Genomic DNA, 17,805 nt, shown 5'->3' on the forward strand with positions numbered 1-17,805 from the left:
AGAACTAGGAGAAACCACAGTGAACACGCATTTTCCCTTTCCTCTGATTCCTTAAAATAATTCCCCTCGGAATGCAATTCAGGGGGCCAGAAAAGGCCTCAGCACCATGTAGGCCCTCAGGAAGAAGTGATGCTATAACATATTTGGCAATTACCGGTAATATGTGAGTTCATGTCTGCAATCAAACTCCAGTCAAATGAACCTGAAGAGAGAGCTTCCTCATTTAATTTCATCTTTATCACCTAACTCTGGCTTCGGACCAGTGCACCACAGAACATAGCCAACCTATAACAGTGGGTTAGTGGAATGCATGTTTATGATTTCCCTTGCCGCTCTTTTAAGTCTCGGGGGGGGGAAAGGGGGAGGAGGGGAGACTGAGCTCCCAGGCAATGAAGGCAGGAATCATCTCACCAGGGTTTCAGCATTATTAGAAATAATAGTTCAGAGGGAGCAGCCTCTGTTTTCTTGTTTTCTGGATGTTTTCTGAACCTAGTCTGTCATTTTGATTCATGGCAATATTCCAGATGGTACCAGCCTTCCAGCTCTGAATTGCTGGGAGAGGAATCTGCTTTCCACATGTTCAAAGCACTATCTAGCCAAGAAATTATAACATCCTTTCAAAAGAAAACTTCCATGAATGAAAGCGTTTTTAATTGGCTCCCAGTTTTCATGTACAAATGGTAACTGTGCACTGACATTTCTACACCTACAAATTTTGGTTTCTTCACATGCCCTTAGCGGTCCACCAAAAATTGTATCTTAAAATTTGTAGGCAGTGTTTTGAAAATGTTGCTCCAAATTTGTTTGATGGGTAAAATTTCACGGTTCACCTATCCCAATAAGCCCCTTTAAGATATTTACATAAGGATCTTAGAGACAAGCTACAAATGCTACCTCAAAAAGCAAATGCACTACAAAAACCAACCTAAAATATTAAAGAATCTCAGAACGTGACACCCAGACATTCCAATAGCTGCTTCTAATTTCTGAACCTACAGTCATAAGAATCAGCATCAAGTTGGTATACGTTGATAAAACCACTTCCTCAGAAAATAAATGTATTTATTTATAATATAGGTAAGCATGGACCTTCACAGACATGTAAGATGACAAGATCTTTGTCCAGAGGAGCTCACATCCAAATATCGAAAATACAGCATGGGAATGGGATGCAACATAGAAGCAAAGAGATTGAGCAACTCTGTTTGACATCATCTTGCTAGTTCCAAGATGCTGGAGGAGTGGGGATTTAAAATGCTTGTTTATTTTGCTATCTGTAGTACTAAATCACTAATTAATGTGAGCCCTGGTTGAGATATCATGCGAGAAAAATCAGACCAGTAATCAGTTTGCATTGTCTGCTTGACGTGACTTACAGATCTTCAAATGTTGTTATTAATTATTCATATCATAATAGTTCATAGAGGCCCCAAACAAAGGCAAGGCCCCATTGTGCAGATACACAGTGAGAGATAGGCCCTGCCCTGGAGAACTTACAGTCTAGATAGCCAAGACGACAAAGGGTATGTCTGCACTGCAATAAAACACCCGTGGGTGGCCCATGTCAGCTGCCTCAGGCTCACAGGGCTCGTGCTGCAGGGCTATACAATTGCAGCCTAGATGTTCAGGCTCAGGATGGAGCCTAGGCTCTGGGACCCTTCTCCCTTGGGGGTTCCCAGAGCCCAGGCTCCAACTCAAGCCCAAATGTCTACCCTGCAATTGTATAGCCCTACAGCCGAAGCCCCGCGAGCCCAAGTCAGCTGACACAGACCGGCCGCAGATGTTTTATTGCAGTGCAGACAAACCCAAAAGGTCTAAGCATCTTTCCTTGCAACAAGCCATATATAGTGTAAGCACCTTAGTGTTTAATTTCAATGTGTTAACTGTAGCAAAATTATGTTTCTGAAGAAAGACCAGGAGCCAGTGGGTAAGTGATAATATTCTTCCAGGATGCATCATCCCAGCTATGTATAGTAGACCAACAATGTTACATATCACAAGCAGGCCAGAGATCATGTAACTCTGGTGCTAAACTTTCCAGGCCACATTCACCAAGTGGTTGGGTTCCAAAAGGAATCACTGAGGACTTCAGTATTCTGTGGTCTATCAGTAAAGGAAAAGGCATGTTATATGCCATTATCTAGGCTGTAGCATGTCTTTCACCTTCCTGAGTGACATGCCAAAGGCAACAGAATGCTGCAACTTTTCTCTGAAGTCCCATTTGAAAACAAGCACCTGCTAAATGTTATTTCTTCCTGAAAGTCACTTACATTTTAGACTAACAATATAGCAAGGCCTTGCGAAACCAGTGTGGGAGATGACTGCTGGCAGACTATGGAAATATTATATATGTAACTATACAGTGTAGAGAGTGCTAGAGGCTACAGCCCTGACACAAGTTACAGTACTGTTAGCATAACTCTCCAGAAGGACATGTTCTGACTATTCTCTGCCACCACTTCTCTTTGGGAAAGAGATGGAGAGCAGATTCCCTGCTAATATCCTTTCAACTGTGATGGCTTTAAGGTCTGAGAATCTGTTTTCTGTTAACAAAAACTATAAAACTTTCAACAAAAGATGAAAAATGTGTCTCCCATTGGCATGAAAACCAGAGACTTCTTTGGAGAAAAGTATCATTTTGACAATCCTCTGGAAAGTGGGACACAAAAAGGGATGATTCTTTGCCATTGGCAGCAGAAACCACATATCTGCAAATCCCTCTTTGTAAAAAGTCAACATAAGTCACTCACAAAACCTTGGATAAAAATATCAGGTTTAATTTTTTTTACCTTATGATTGGCCTTTAAATCAAATGCAATCAGTGAAGTTCTCTTGCTTTTATTTTCCCTGTTTTAGTCCCTGGAATTTGACATCTGTTGAATTCTGGATCTGGTTTAGGGCTTTTTCCAAGTCCAAGACTTGGGGAATTTTGTTAACAGTGCAATAAAAATAACTTCATAGTGTTGTAGGGAAACATTAAAGCCTTTTTGTGTGCTGCTCTCTCCCTTTATAAAAAAAATACAGACAATGTTTCTTTAAAAGTCTCCATCTGCAAATCCCATTAGATGTGCATATAAGGTTTCGGATGATTAATAGTTGCCTGCTTTGCTTTGGTTGGAGGGGCTGAGTGTATGCAGGTTAACCCCTCCCTCCCCTCTCTCACATTTCACTTCACAAACTTGTCACTCGCTGCCCGGCACAGTATTTAAAAAGTGTTTCACCCATGTCCAGCATTTCACAGGGAGGCAGCTGCAGGCCTTGGGAAACTGTTCAGCCCAATTGCTGCATAGATCTGGTTGGGGTTTTCCAGCTGGGACTATGCGGAAGTTTAGTCAAGCTTCCAAACTAACAAATTTGCAATAGAACAAAATCCACAAACCATTTTTTAGGGGAGGCGGCGGGGGAGATCCAATTCTGTTTTTCCATACAAGTTTGGAGCTATTTTTTCCCCTCTTTCATATCCTTGAAGCCTGAGCCAAATCCAGTTACAAATCTCGGAGCACGGACAGCATAGAGCCAGCAATGGATCCCTCCGTGAGTAGCTGTATGCGAAGTCCCCGTCCCACTACCCCACTCTGGGGGTGCCTGCGGAATGCCCATTCGGAGCTCAGCACAGCAGCAGGAGCGCATCATTACCCACAAGCACCATTCTCATTCCATCAAAAACCAGACTTTGCTGCATATTCCGATTTCTCAGCCTCTTGTTTGGCCACTGCCCCCCACAGCTTCCCCCGAGAGGAACGCATGTTCGCAGAGCAGCACCCTTCTTTCCAGCATTCTGACTGGCACTTTGCAGCATCCGAGGCCAGAAGGCGGCTAAATCCAGGACTGGCCTTGGGTTCTGGGGAACTAGAAAGCAGCAGCCCAAACCTAGTGGCTGCTGCAGCGGGCATGAATGAAGATTATGGGGTACCAGGAAACACTACAAATGAAACTGAGAAAAAGTCATCCAAAAGGAAAAAGGAAACCTCAGGTAGGTGGCATGTCACCAGGGATCTGGGGTAGCAAAGTTCACAGAGTCAGAACATCTGTAAGGTTCTACAGGAGAGATTAGGAAAGGAAACCAGTGAGAAATACATTTCAGAATTCTTGACTAGGGAAAAGTGTAGCTGGCAATATAGAGCACTACTACTGAACTAGAGTGCTTTCTGTTTGCTGCTCCCTTGTATTTATGTTTGCTTTTCCAAATCTTGGGCCTGAACTAGCTACCTCCCGACATGGTCACAATGTAGCCTTTCTGTAAGTGTCAGACAGAATCACATGGTATCCCATATATTGGGACCACAGCCCTAAATAAGGAGCAGATACATCGTGTGACTGCCATTTGCCCAAGTGTGAAATGATGGGGAGGGAGGGGGTGTCAAAGAACAGGCAGCCTGTGGGAGTGTGTTAGAAACAGGGAAAAGCAAAACAGGCTCCGGGCTAGTTACTCGCTAAAATTAAAGGGATTAGAAAAGGATCGAGACACTCAAAAGTAACACAAAATTCACTGGGAATAAATCACTGTCAGATCTCACACCCCGAGTCATAAAGGAGGAGACATCAGGAAAGCTGTGGATCACTGAATTGCTAAATGCATTCTTCTGCTGCAGTGGGTCCTGCACCATGAGGGCTAGCTCCAAGGGGGACACTCATTCTACCCTTTAACTAGACATCAGGTAGCATCTATATTGCTAGGTGCTGAGAATCTAACAGGAAAATTATGTAACTAAATTTTACAAATTATTTGAGAGCTGAATAGCATTGACCTGTCTCTCCATCTTTGTTGCTAATGCACCTACCACTGCAGAATCTAGGCTCTGACCTCTGCTATCTGGAGCTGCCCATTGTAGGAAGCTATGGAGATATCCCATCTCCTAGAACTGGAAGGGACCTTGAAAGGTCATGGAGTCCAGCCCCCTGCCTTCACTAGCAGGACCAAGTACTGATTTTGCCCCAGATCCCCAAGCGGCCCCCTCAAGGATTGAACTCACAACCCTGGGTTTAGCAGGCCAATGCTCAAACCACTGAGCTATCCCTCCCCCCTATGTTGCAGCGCAATGCAGGTTAAATGCAGCCAAACATAGAAGGTAGTTTTCAGCTGTCTGCAGTTGAAGATGCCTCTTCCCCTCCCCTTTGATACACATTCCAGCTTTGTGTCAGTTTGGCTGAGCATTTAATACTTTCGATTCAAATCCAAAATCAGTGGTCGAGTTGGTATTAATGACTTGCCCATTAGACATAACCGGGACATGTTATCTTCAGCTATAAGAACAGTGCAGATGGGTTTAATTGTGTTGTTGTAACTTGCAAAATGAAAATCTTCCACCTCCTAGTTTTCAAAGATCTCATGGATACTTTGCTGCAGACTTGCAGCTGCTGTCAGTATGAATATAGACATGGAGAAACTAGTAGTTTCTCTTAAGAAAGCTATTGAGTTAGGTATTTATTATGAGTCCCTCACTGAAGTATTTGTGCCCACCAAAAACATTGATGCATTTATTCTCCCAGCACCCTTGGGAGTTAGGGAAATATCATCCCCAATTTACAGACCGGGAACTGAGGCACAAAGAGATTAAATGACTTGCCCAAAGTCACACAAACTGCCCGGGCAGAGCCAGGCATTCAACCCAGATCTCCTGACTTTCCACCCAACACCTTAACTCCAATACCATCCTCTCTCTCTCTCGTTCTGTCAGTGCCATTGTTAGCCCTAATCTCTGCTCCGGAGAGCTTCCCATTTCAGTTCCCTCCAGACATTGGCAGGCTGTCCATGAGTATCTGAAACAGATAATACCCCAAACCTCTTTGAGTCCCAGACTCTAAATTACTCCCTTAGATATTTCATAGTCTCTAGAAACCAAGCTTGATATAATTTTTGGACATCCAAACCCATAAAGGATTTTCAGGCAACAAATGGCCATAAAAATAATACAAAGAACAGTTTTTCCAGAACAGAACAACAATATTGCAAGTCATTAGGGTTTTTTTTTTAAAAGAATGTATGGGATTAAGAAGTACCCGGGACATCTCACTACATTCCCATTAATGGATATCTTTATTCTTAATAGTTTAATGGGATTCCAAAGCATGTCCTCATGTGTTAAGCAGATGACAAATAGTTCCTGACACCTTTCACCCTCTTATTGCTGTGAGCAACCTTGCCACTCTCTCCTCCCACTTGCTGCCAACCCATATGCCTGTCATTGCAGAGGAGCTGTAACCAACATTGCTACACATGACGTCACTGAAATATAAAATGATTCTCTACCTTCTTGCCAACTGTTTTCATTATTCCTCCTTCTCTAGTTTAACACCTTGCACGGACAGTGTCCCAAAGGTGATTCCATTGCCTCTTTCATTTCAATCACTTCTGTGCTGATAAAGCAGTAGATAAAATTAACAGTACTACTCCTTCCCCTCCCCCAGAATAAAATACAATAAAACAAACAGGGAGAAAGTCCTGTCCCTTTAAACATGCTGATTTCCTGAAATCTAACGGCAGTTCCTTGAAATGCAGCTGGACACACATTTATAGTTTGTTATAAGTGGGACACGCTTCCTCTCCTTCCTCCTGAGAATTGGCTCCAGTTTGCTTTAGCAAAATCCAAGTGTCCAAAGAGTGTGCTCTTCAGAAGTTAGCAGTTGTTAATAAAGTGAAACAGCAATTATCTACCACCTTGAGACATGCTGCAAGATAATACTCTATTATATGGAGCTATGTGACGGTGTCTTACCAGCTACTGTCTTTGCTGTACTGTAGCACAGCCATAGAATTTCAATTATTTGTTTTGGTGCCAAATCCTGTAATTCTTTCTTGGTCCATATTCAGCAGAAGATATACAATAGGAACTTCAGGATTGGGCTCTTTGCTAGTATCGTGCTCCCCAAAAAGTCCAAAACAAGTTTACCTCTGTGATAAACAGGGAGACTTACAGTGTAAGTGTAAAAGAAAGATTGACCATTCTGCTTAATCCATGAATTCTTCATTGAAGTGCTGTAATATTTAAACATATTTATATAACTGCCTAGTACAGGCAGTAGCAGTCACAGCAATATTACTTTTATTAGTAAGAGGCTCTGATCTGCCCTGACTGACAACCTAGGTATGCCCAAGAAAGTCAAGGCATAAGATGGGCTAGAATTTGTTTTCACACTTATCATTGCAGTAGTTCTCCTGTACATCAGCCCTAACATTTCCAATTATGGTCTTTATAGATTTCTCCAGATTTTCAATATTGTGCAACCATACCCATCACATATAAAAATGGCTTTAAAATGATGCCTTGCAATTGCCAACATTACAAAAGCCAAGGAGTTTTATAATGACTTGTAACTTATGGTATTCTACGTTTTCCATATGATAAAATGACTGTTACCAAGTAAACAAACAATGCCACAGGCACTTAAACAAGCTCTTAAATAAAACGACAAATGGTCTGAGTGTCGGAGTGACTAATAAACCCTCGTAGGCACTGACTGTGTGGGACATATATGGGACCCTGAGCAAGCTTTGAACAGACCTTCTGTAATCTCATTTTAGACTTTCTGCATGAAGCATTTTCCAGATGACCGCAGCACAGAAGACATGTCCAGCCTGTCCATGTCTATCCACACACATTTACAAATAAAACACAGAATCCTGGCAGAAACCCAACTCATTCAGATAGACAGTTTGGATATTTCAGTTTTCTACCACTCAACAAACTAGAAAACCGTGTAGTAAGAACAGGTCACACTAGAACATAGGAAACAGTAAATTAAATTTGGTTATTCTGTTGATCTATCAGCAATTACAAAATGTTTATCCACTGATAAACGCTATTGAATATGGGGGAGTTGCACTGATGTGACTGAGAGCAGAATTTCGTCCATTTTCTTTATATAAATGAAAACATGCAGAATTTAAATGGGGATGTAGCAGAGATGAGATCTGACTACAGTGTGTAAGGATTCATTTACAACATTTTACATTCATACGGTGCCTTTTATCCTAGGAAAAGCCTAAAATATGTTACAAAATTTTCAAAGGACAGTATCGGATCACTTTAGATGCAAAACATAAAGTTTTATAAATCCAAGGATCAATGAAAATAGCCCTATCATTTTAATACCCAACTAAAATCATCTTAAATTTGGATTTAAGCACTCCCCCTGCAGTGTTGCAACCTAGACATTACACCAGTGTGCTGGTGCATTAGAACCAGAAAGTGAAAGTGGTCAGAAATAGTCTATAAATAAAACAAACTGACCAGCCTTTTCCAAACTCAGTGAAGTGTGCAAAGTAAAGGATCAGCAATAACCGTGAGAAGTAAATTCAATTTTTAAAACCCTTCTTATCTCAATAATGTAATAACACAGGTAAGGAAATCTACCTAAAAATATGTGACTTGCCCAACTGTCCTTTGAACAAACTGGTAATTAAACTTTGTATAATGAACTGAGAAGGCACATGGGATAATGGATAGTACTCTAGATAGGACTCATGAGGCTTGGGTTCTATTCCTGCTTCTGTAGCTGACCCACTACTATGTGACTTGGGTAAGTCACTTCTCTGCTCTGTACCTGTTTTCCCTTTTCTATTTAGTATGTAAACTCTCTGGGGGCAGGCCTGGACTCTCGCTATGCGCACATACAGTACTGAGCACAGTAGGGCCCAGATCTTGGTTGGGGCTTCTATATGCAATACAAATAGTAAAGAAGAAGATGTATACTGCAGGATGCCTACTAGAAGATTAAATAAGTGCTTGGCTTAGTTCTCTGATATTTACTTTTACATTTGAAAGAACATACACTGCCTTGTCTTGTTGCCTAAGTAAAATATTAACCCTATTTAAAGTCCTCCATCAAATTTCAAACAAAATCTCCCATGAGAGCCTTTACTAGTCATACCATGGATTGCAGAGAAACACGGAGGTTTTTCTATGGTTGACCTGCATTTGCAGTCACGGTGCCCTAAAAAGCATGTAGATCGGCGGGAAGCGGCGCGGGCGAGCGATGTGCTGGCAGCGGATTCTTGCTGCCCCCATTGGCCCGGGACGGCAAACCGCGGCCAGTAGGGGCCGCGATCGGCCGAACCTGCCGCATCAGCAGGTAAATAAACTGGCCCGGCCCGCCAGGGTGCTTACCCTGGCGAGCCGCGTGCCAAACGTTGCCGACCCCTGATGTAGATTCTAATGTGCCTGTTAGCAGGTGCTGAAGTCAGAGTTAGTCACAACCTGAGATGCGAATAAAAAGCCAGAGGGCAAGAACAGTGGAAAGGTTGGTGAATTAGTGGCAGGTGTTTCACTTTCACATCTGTGATTAAGTGAAGACTTGACCAAACAGAGACATGAAGATTCAAACATTCTGGGTGAAATATGCTGCAATAATTAGGCTGAATTTTGACTGATTTGTAAATGACACATTAGAGGTACCAGATGTGCGTGAAAAGACAGAACAATCAGAATCCTGTGTGTGCTGAGAGGAAGATACAGCACTCTGGGACAATACAATGAGCTTTTCACTTAATGCAGCCCATTTTTGCAGCTTATTAATAAATAATAATACACACATTGGATCTCTAGAATGCTTTTTACCAAGGATCTCAAAGCACTTTGCAAGTTTCAGCTACATAAATCAATTATGAGCTATTACTGTGAAACACCTCTTCGAACTGGCCCATAAACCATAGACATCTTCTCCTCAACAAGCCCTCAGACATGCTGAAATGTTAAAATCATCAAGACTAAATTCAACATATCAGGGAAAAAAAGACAGCAGAACTAACACAATGCTGCTGAATTCGCTCACACTGCACATTCCCTGCCTCCTTATTCCCCTTCCTTTGTGAACTCCCTGTATAACTTTCTATTGTAGGGTTTTTGGGGCAGATACCTTATTTGTTTCAGCTCTTTTTAAAATATCCAGCATGCTGAGGGTGCTATACAAACAGCAAATAAATAATATGAAAACTGTCCCAAGGATCCACCCTGCTCTGCTTGCAGCAAACAAATGCTGAAGCTGCAGAAGTCTCTGTATGAGATCTTTCTTATTTTTTTAAATATTTTTGTAAGTTTCAGTTCCAAATTTCAGCACATCCTGCCTGCACTTATCAGAGTAACACTGACCTGAACCTGCATTAGGGAAGAAAAAAATGACTATCCTTTCACCTTTCATAGTGATCTTTCCTGCACCTCTTTCTTTAGACCTGGGCTGTGTAACACATGAAAAGATTACTGCTGCTACTGTCTAGTCTCTTCCATAGACTTGTCTTTTCATAAGAAAGTGTAAAATGTCAATTCACCAGCTGAGTTTAACTGGATTTTTCTGCAGGCATCCGCCTGTCGACACAAGTACAGTTAAGGCAGGAAGAAAACATATCAAAAGCCATCAGGTGGCATGCTTAATTGCCCCAGCCCTGTGCTGGCTTGAGATGTTCATTTACATCAAACCTTTTACTTCAGCAATTAGACTGTGCTAATTTTGTGCTAGCAGAGATAATGCTAAATCAAGCTAAACAACTAAGTGTTGTCAGAATCCAGGAAGACTCAGTGGTTTGGAAATTTTGATTAACTTAATTGTAATGAAACAGCTACAGAAACTCTCTTCCCCCTCTGGATGACCTCAGAGGGACCAAAGGAAAACTGGTTCCCTAAATTAGATTTAAATGTTGATCATGAGTAGAGCTACATCTGAAATAGTTTGACAGGTAATATACCTCCCTGAGGTGCACACTGATAAGAACTTCTAGTTACTTTAGGACAGATGTCAAATGAGTCAGCTATCTATGAAATCATTTAACTTGGACAACATGAATGCACATGGTGAAAGCCACAGACACACACACATATCCTGTTAGCTGAGATTTTGGAATCCTGTGACTTGTTCCATAACAGCAAATCTTTCAACATCTTGCTTTTTTAACTAGCTAGAATAAATATGCCCCAAAAGCCTTTAGCATGAGAAAACATTACTTCAAAGACATTATGCAGCTACTCCGATGTTTTTGTATTGATTGGGAGGGGAAAAAACTACAGAAATTAACAAAATGTCAATAATTAAAACTTCAGGTGCATAGCAACTGGCTAGGAAACCCCATGCACATCTAGCAACCAAAGTGTCCCTGTGCATGCACTACCAACTGACCTTCATGCTTCAGTGCGTAAGCCAATCTCTAACTATTAGGGGGTTAAGATGAGGCCCCTTCATGGGGGGGCAGTTTATCCTACATCTGCCTACTGGGAAGTTTCTTGCACCTTGTTCTGTAACACTGTCATAGCCTGGACCTCACGCTAGACTCTGATCCAACATGACAATTACTATGACCTGGGCACATTTCCTTTTGGCTTCTCAATTCAGAGTTCAAGTCCCAAATTCAAAGTGATTCTCCCAGAAAGTCGCAGCTGTAACAGCCCTGACGCCTCAGCTGTTACAAAATGCTACATGCAGCTTTTTTGTATAGATAATTGTTCACACCAGCTGTACCCCAAAATGCGCCGCAGAAATCAATGCTGGATAACAGCAATGGGAGAGGCAGGCTATGAGTTATGGGTGAGAGAGAAACTTTCTGGAAATATTTGCAGAGAAACTGTTCTGTGTCTAAGTCTGCTCACTGTGGCTGAAGTGGGCAGAGGATGAAGCCAAGTGAGCATTGTTGCTGTGTCACTGCTCTCACAGACGTGTTCTCTCGCCTTTCTTCTCATGGGGACAGATTTTGATCTCAATCACACTGGTGTAAATCCAGAGTAAATCCCCTGACTTTACTTGATTGACTCCAGAGTTACACTCTGGCCCATCATCCTTTTATAAATCACTGGTCGTCTTTGCCCCTCTCCCTCTGTGTGCAAAGGTTGATGCCGATCTTGTCTTGGAAATTTTATGGCACAAAGACAAGTACTTTTTGGCTCCCATGTGTCTTTGTTGCACGACAGACCCCTTGGGGAAAACCTGTTTGATTAAGCTGCAGATGTGAGCGTGGCAGAGATGTGAGATCCAGGGAGAGGATGGAGGTCTGAAAATGTTCACAGTCAGTGATAAATGCCACCATATCTTTCCCAGTGATGCCAGAGGACTTTCTGGGTTGGGATCTTTTTGTGGATTGTGCTGGAGAGAAAAACCTTTCTAAAGCAAGGACTTGCAATATTTCATGTGCATTCTGTATTTTCCACATCCTATGGCCAAAACTCCAAAGAAAAGTAGAGCCAGTTTCCACTTTTGGAAAGGCACAAAAACCACAATCATAATTAAGCAGCCAGTCCCTTTAGCAGCTCTGTGTGGCGTGTGGCCCATGCCACAGGCTCCAAGTTACACAGCCTATTCTGTTCCCGAAGGTAATCAGCCTGAGGAGCAGAGTTAAAATCATTAAAAATGACTGAAATAGTTTTTTTTAACAAAAAAGACCAGTGAAATTACCTTCTTTAGAAATGATTCACTCACATGAGGCAAACTGGGAAGCTTCAGCCAGGGCAGAAAGTTGCTGCTTCCTTGCTTAGACTACACTGGCTACTAATTTGCTTCCAAATGCAATTTGTGTTATTGGCTTCAATCACTATAGCCTTGCATGATTTGGGTCCTGGCTACATCAGAGATTGCAGTTCTCCTCATGCTGCCCCTAGAGAGCAGAGAGCAGCTGGGAATCTCCTAAGCTGGAAGCTCTCAGGAACTGGTGGCAAGGGCCTCTCCGCATGGAGTCCTCAGCTATGCAATTTGCCTTCTCCTGCTGCTCTGTCAACCCCCAAACTTGTTGACCTTTCGGGAATGATGTGAGGCTGGTCTGTTTACTCAGGTAGATGGCGAAGTGGAGGATTTCTGTGAGCATAAGAACGGACATACTAGGTCAGACCAAAGGTCCATCTAGCCCAGTATCCTGCCTTCCAACAGTGGCCAATGCCAGGTGCCCCAGAGGGAATGAACAGAACAGGTAATCATCAAGTGATCCATCCCCTGTCACTCATTCCCAGCTTCTGGCAAACAGAGGCTAGGGACACCATCCCTGCCCATCCTGGCTAATAGCCATTGATGGACCTATCCTCCATGAATGTATCTAGTTCTTTTTTGGACCCTTTTATAGTCTTGGCCTTCACAACATCCTCTGGCAAAGAGTTCCACAGGTTGACTGTGTGTTGTGTGAAGAAATACTTCCTTTTGTTTGTTTTAAACCTGCTGCCTAATAAACCTGTGCAATTGGGTTTGATGCTGGGTGGAATATTTTGGGGTGATTTTTCCTCTTAGTTTGTTATTTGGTTGGGAGATGGGTTAAAGATCAAGCTACAATGAACAGATTGTTACAAATGAAAAACTTGTTTTAGAACTGTAGCCAAGGACAATTTCACCAGGTAATGCTGGCAGTTCCTAGCAGAAATTGTTAATGGGAGTTGCATGTAATTTCTCTATTTCTGATGGGCAGCACTAAGAGTGAACACATTATAAGTCCTAAATTTAAACCTAATGGATTATTCCAGTTGGTTTCCTTTGACAAACAAATTGAGCATTTGGTAAATGCTGTTGCATTATACATCCATTGCTTCTGTGTATATATATATATTGCTTCTCCAATCTTCTTTTATGCATCTCCTTGAAATAACTCAATAATAGTATTGCTATTATTGGGGTTGGGGGGGAGGAGAGAGAGAGAGAACACTTTATGCTGCTCTGAAAATAGGTGAACATAATCCCCAGAATAGCTCCCTTCTTTTTCCAAAATGCTGGCTGCTGCGGAACTCTGGGTTCTTCTGGTCTCCCTTCTGGCTATATAGAAAACTGGAACCTGAAGGGCTTTAGATAAGGGATTGATAGGGGTGGCTAATTCTGAGCAGAGAGCTGATGAAATAAGTGTATTCATTTGTATATATTTATTAAGTCTAGCTGGAGTTGATGCATCCCAGTCATCTCACATTTCAGTGAGGTTCCAAAGCTGCTGTTTTGCACTGCAAGGTGTTTGCCAGCCCTGACATCACCACGTCCTCATGCTGACTTTCCTAAATGGTGAAGATATTGACAAACGGCAGAGCTAGAAGTTGGTTAAAGAACAAAGTTGAGCGCTGCAGGGAAAATTTACTGCAAATCCCAAAGTTCAGCAAGGCCCAAATGTTCAGGGCAGCTTGGCAAGGTGTACATTGCCCTCCACCGGTGGTCTTACTTCCTCCCCCTCCTCTTCATCCTTCCAACACTGCCAGAGTTTCTGTCTTCCCAATGAAGTAACCAGATGCTCCCTAATGTGTGGAGCTTTTCATTTCAGACAGCGATGGAAACACAATGGAAAATGGCATCATTAAACAATTATAGATTTTTCAAAAACAAGCCCTTGAGATGAGACAAAACATTCCACTGGCTACAAAACCTCTTTCACTTCCACTGAAACCAGCCAGCTCACATTTTGGTGCTAGAACTTGTAGAAATAGTTCCTGTCACAAGGACATGGGCTTTGCCTTTGCGCACTGAAGCAGAGGAGCTTTGTCCTTCTGTTGCTTAGAAATATACAATAATCGTTCATTTAAAATAAACCGATCTTACTTTGCATGTGGCTATGGTCATTGTCAGAGCGTTTTAAAATGGGGCTTGGACAGCAGCTCTCCAGCTAGGACTTGCAAGGCCAGCTTTGGAAATGTGACTTTCCCAGGGGTATATGACAACTAAGTGTACGATCAGCGAAAAACAGCTCAGGGCACCTCAATAAGAGCTGAGTAACTCTGAGTCACAGGGAAGGACATGATGCCACCAGTGCTCTCACCCCACTCTGCCCATTGCTGTATTCACTCTAGTGAGATCTTTTCTGTGGTTATGTTCACAACCCAAACACATTTCCAGGGGAACCTGCTGGCACCAGACCCAACTGGGTTGGGTCTTATAAACCCTGGTCAGAGCCACCCACTAGTCCAAGGTCATTGCCTCGTCAGTGGGTGGGTTACACTCAGCATCTTTGCTTCCTCATCCCCCAAAGCTGGATCCTAGCCCTAGTGTGTGCAAAATGACATACACCAGTAGAGGTCACCACACACCTCATTAAGTGCACTGGCATTGAGACCAATTCTTAACTAAAATCTGAGGCAACAGCAATCTAGGTAGGTGATGGTGTATGTATATAAAAAAAGGTAAGTGAAAGGGAAGGCCTGATTGTGCTAGCTAGAGACAAGCACAATGCAGCCAAGTGATGTGCAAGCTTCCTCCACACAGCTCTGCCAATGCCCCCTCAGTCCTGCCCCACAGCCCATGATATTCCAGCCCTGTGCTCCCAGACCTTTGCCAATGCATCCAGCCTCCCATCAGTTCTGTGCCTAAGACTGACAATAGTGTCCAACTGTGTGACTGATGCTGTGAGGTGGGATGGAATCGGGTCATTAAAAAAACTTTCACTTGGGATCTAAACCAAGATTCTATCAGTTCTCTTTGATGCATATAGTTGTGTTAACCATTATGACTGCAACTTACACATAAAGTATGCTTGCCTCTTAGAAAACCAGGATTCCAGTAGGAAGCCAGAAGCCAGCAGCAAAGCACGGAAGGAGAGGACAGCTTTCACCAAGGAGCAGCTGCGGGAATTAGAAGCTGAATTTGCTCACCATAATTACTTGACAAGGCTCAGGAGATATGAGATAGCTGTGAATCTGGACCTCACCGAGAGACAGGTACCTCTGGAATATCTGCCTCCTCAGCTGTGCCCCCCTGACAGGGCTATTCCTGCCTAGACAGAAGGGTGTATGTACAATATATTCACATTGCACCCGTTCCTACTTTTGCAAATGTGCATAAATATTTGTACATAACCTGAAAAACTTTGTAGCAAATCTAACAAATGCAGTTTAACATGGAGATAATTGAGAAGCTGATTTCTGGTATTTGGTTAAAATATACATGTTTAAATATAATTTTAAGCTGCAAAAACCATTTCTGAATGACTGGTGTCTAAGTGCCTTCAGACGACCTATCCCATTCGCTGGCACAAACCAAAAGGCTGATACTTAATAAGAAAGGCTGGGTGGCAGCTCCCAGGTTCTGATAACCAGGACTGAGCTAAGCCTTCAAGGTCCACAATGCCACAAACACTGCAGCATCCCAAGGAGCCCAGCAGTAAATGACACAAGAGTGCAGGGGATGTTAGATTCTCATCTGATGAGCTGTCTTCTTTCAGGCTAAAGGAATGTTGTGAACTAACTAGGGAGTATAAGAGTGTGGGGAGTGTGGACTTTGAGGGTCACTATGCTCCCAGTTTCCTGGTCTGCTCTTAGGAAGGGTTCTTCTATCAAGGCTTAATAGTTGGGCAATAAAGGAATTAATCAAGTGAAGAAAGGGAAATAGTATACGCTTAGCTGACTCAGATAGGCCTATTAGAAATATGATAGGAAGATGGACAGGTGTATGCATAGAGTACTCCTGGGAGAATTCGCCGTCACTGCGCATGCACAGAATTCATGGCCCCCGCAGATTTCTGTGCTTCTCCACAGAAAAATGACTTCTGATGGGGAAACAAAGGGAAGCCACAAGAGCAGTCATGCTCCTCCTCCCTGGCAATGCAGGCAGATCAGTTTGGGCACCCACAGCAGCTGGTAGAGATGTAAATCACTGAGGTGGGGAGGAGCTGGGCAGTCATACGTGTGTGAGAGAGACACTCTGTCCCTCTCGCTCGCTACTGCGGCATGCTTAGCGTGGAGGGTTGGGGCTTTGGAGTGTTTCTGAAGAGGTAGGTGTGGGGCAGGCTCTGTTCCCTCAGTGAATTGTTCCCTTTGTCTTTGTGAATTCCCCCAGGAGTATAAAACAGGTGTATAAATTTTAAGGCTCCTTTACCTTGCCAGAGTGGTGTAAAGGAGCCTTATTGTAAAGGACAGTGTGGCCTTATAAATGCTTATGGTGCTTTGGTGATTAGAACTGGTCTAAATTTTTGGACTGAAAATTTCCTAGCAAAATGTGCTCCATGAACTGTTTCCTACTGACCTTTTTGGAGATGGTCAGTAGCCAGTATAAACTGTGAGTTTGAGTCCCCAGCCCTCGGTTGCGTGCTCTTCAGTTGCCTATGATGTAATACTGAGCATGGCTGCATATATTTGTTGACTAATAGCTAGAAATAAAGGGTCAATACTAGCTAGATTACTAATAGACAGAGGGGGTTTGGTGATTTCCTCCAATTCTCCCCACTCCCCTTCTCCATCCATTGTGTTGTAGTTTAAATAAATTATCAAAATAACTGAAACCAGCTTGATTATATTCCATTATTTTGACCCCAAAAAATGCAGAATTTTGCAGAGAGAGACAAGAAAGACATCTTTTATTGGCCCAACTTCTGTCAGTGAGAGAGACAAGCTTTTGAGCTTACACAGAGCTCTTCTTCAGGTCTTCTTCTTCAGAAGGTCTCTGTGTAAACTCGAGAGCTTGTCTCTCACTGACAGTAAAAGCTATGACCTCACCCACGTTGTCTCTCTAGTATCCTGGGACTGACACGGCTAGGACAACACTGCATAGGTGCATGCAGAGACAGATAATGGGGAGCTGATGAATAATTCCTTCCTTTTCTCATCCAGGTTAAAGTGTGGTTTCAAAACCGAAGGATGAAGTGGAAACGTGTGAAGGGTGGGCAGCCAGTGTCCCCTCACGAGCATGACACAGAAGATATGGACTCTGCTGCCTCCCCGAGCTCTGAATAGCTCCTCGCCAGTAGTAACGTACTGACGAATGCAGGAAGGGTTGTCAGTCAGAGAACTGATGCCACACAGTTTAGCAGCAGCTGCATCATTAACAGGTGCCCCTCCCTGCTCAAATCATCTCATCCTCCTGTGTGTAACTCTGGAAGTGGTGTGCCTTAACATGCCTTGGGGACTGTAAAGGGCACACAGGAAAGTCCAGAGGAGGGTCTGA

The 17,805-nt window shown here is 42.9% G+C and overlaps 1 protein-coding gene across 1 annotated transcript; it reads left to right on the forward strand.

Moving 5' to 3' along the window:
* The first annotated feature begins 3,522 nt into the window (after positions 1 to 3,522).
* MEOX1 (mesenchyme homeobox 1) lies at positions 3,523 to 17,594 on the forward strand. The gene is made up of 3 exons (XM_065422779.1): positions 3,523 to 3,973; positions 15,412 to 15,584; positions 17,472 to 17,594. Exons 1-3 carry the CDS (start codon positions 3,523 to 3,525, stop codon positions 17,592 to 17,594), a joined length of 747 nt encoding a protein of 248 aa, XP_065278851.1.
* The last annotated feature ends 211 nt before the right edge of the window (positions 17,595 to 17,805 follow it).

This window comes from Emys orbicularis, chromosome 25 (assembly GCF_028017835.1).
Source record: "Emys orbicularis isolate rEmyOrb1 chromosome 25, rEmyOrb1.hap1, whole genome shotgun sequence".
Taxonomy (NCBI): domain Eukaryota; kingdom Metazoa; phylum Chordata; order Testudines; family Emydidae; genus Emys; species Emys orbicularis.

Excerpts from the sequence above, each read along its gene's own strand:
- MEOX1 (XM_065422779.1), top strand. The coding sequence starts at position 3,523 with ATGGATCCCTCCGTGAGTAGCTGTATGCGAAGTCCCCGTCCCACTACC. Across the intron at positions 3,974-15,411 it reads AAGGAAAAAGGAAACCTCAG|AAAACCAGGATTCCAGTAGG; the intron begins GTAGGTGGCATG and ends CTTGCCTCTTAG. Across the intron at positions 15,585-17,471 it reads TGGACCTCACCGAGAGACAG|GTTAAAGTGTGGTTTCAAAA; the intron begins GTACCTCTGGAA and ends TTTCTCATCCAG.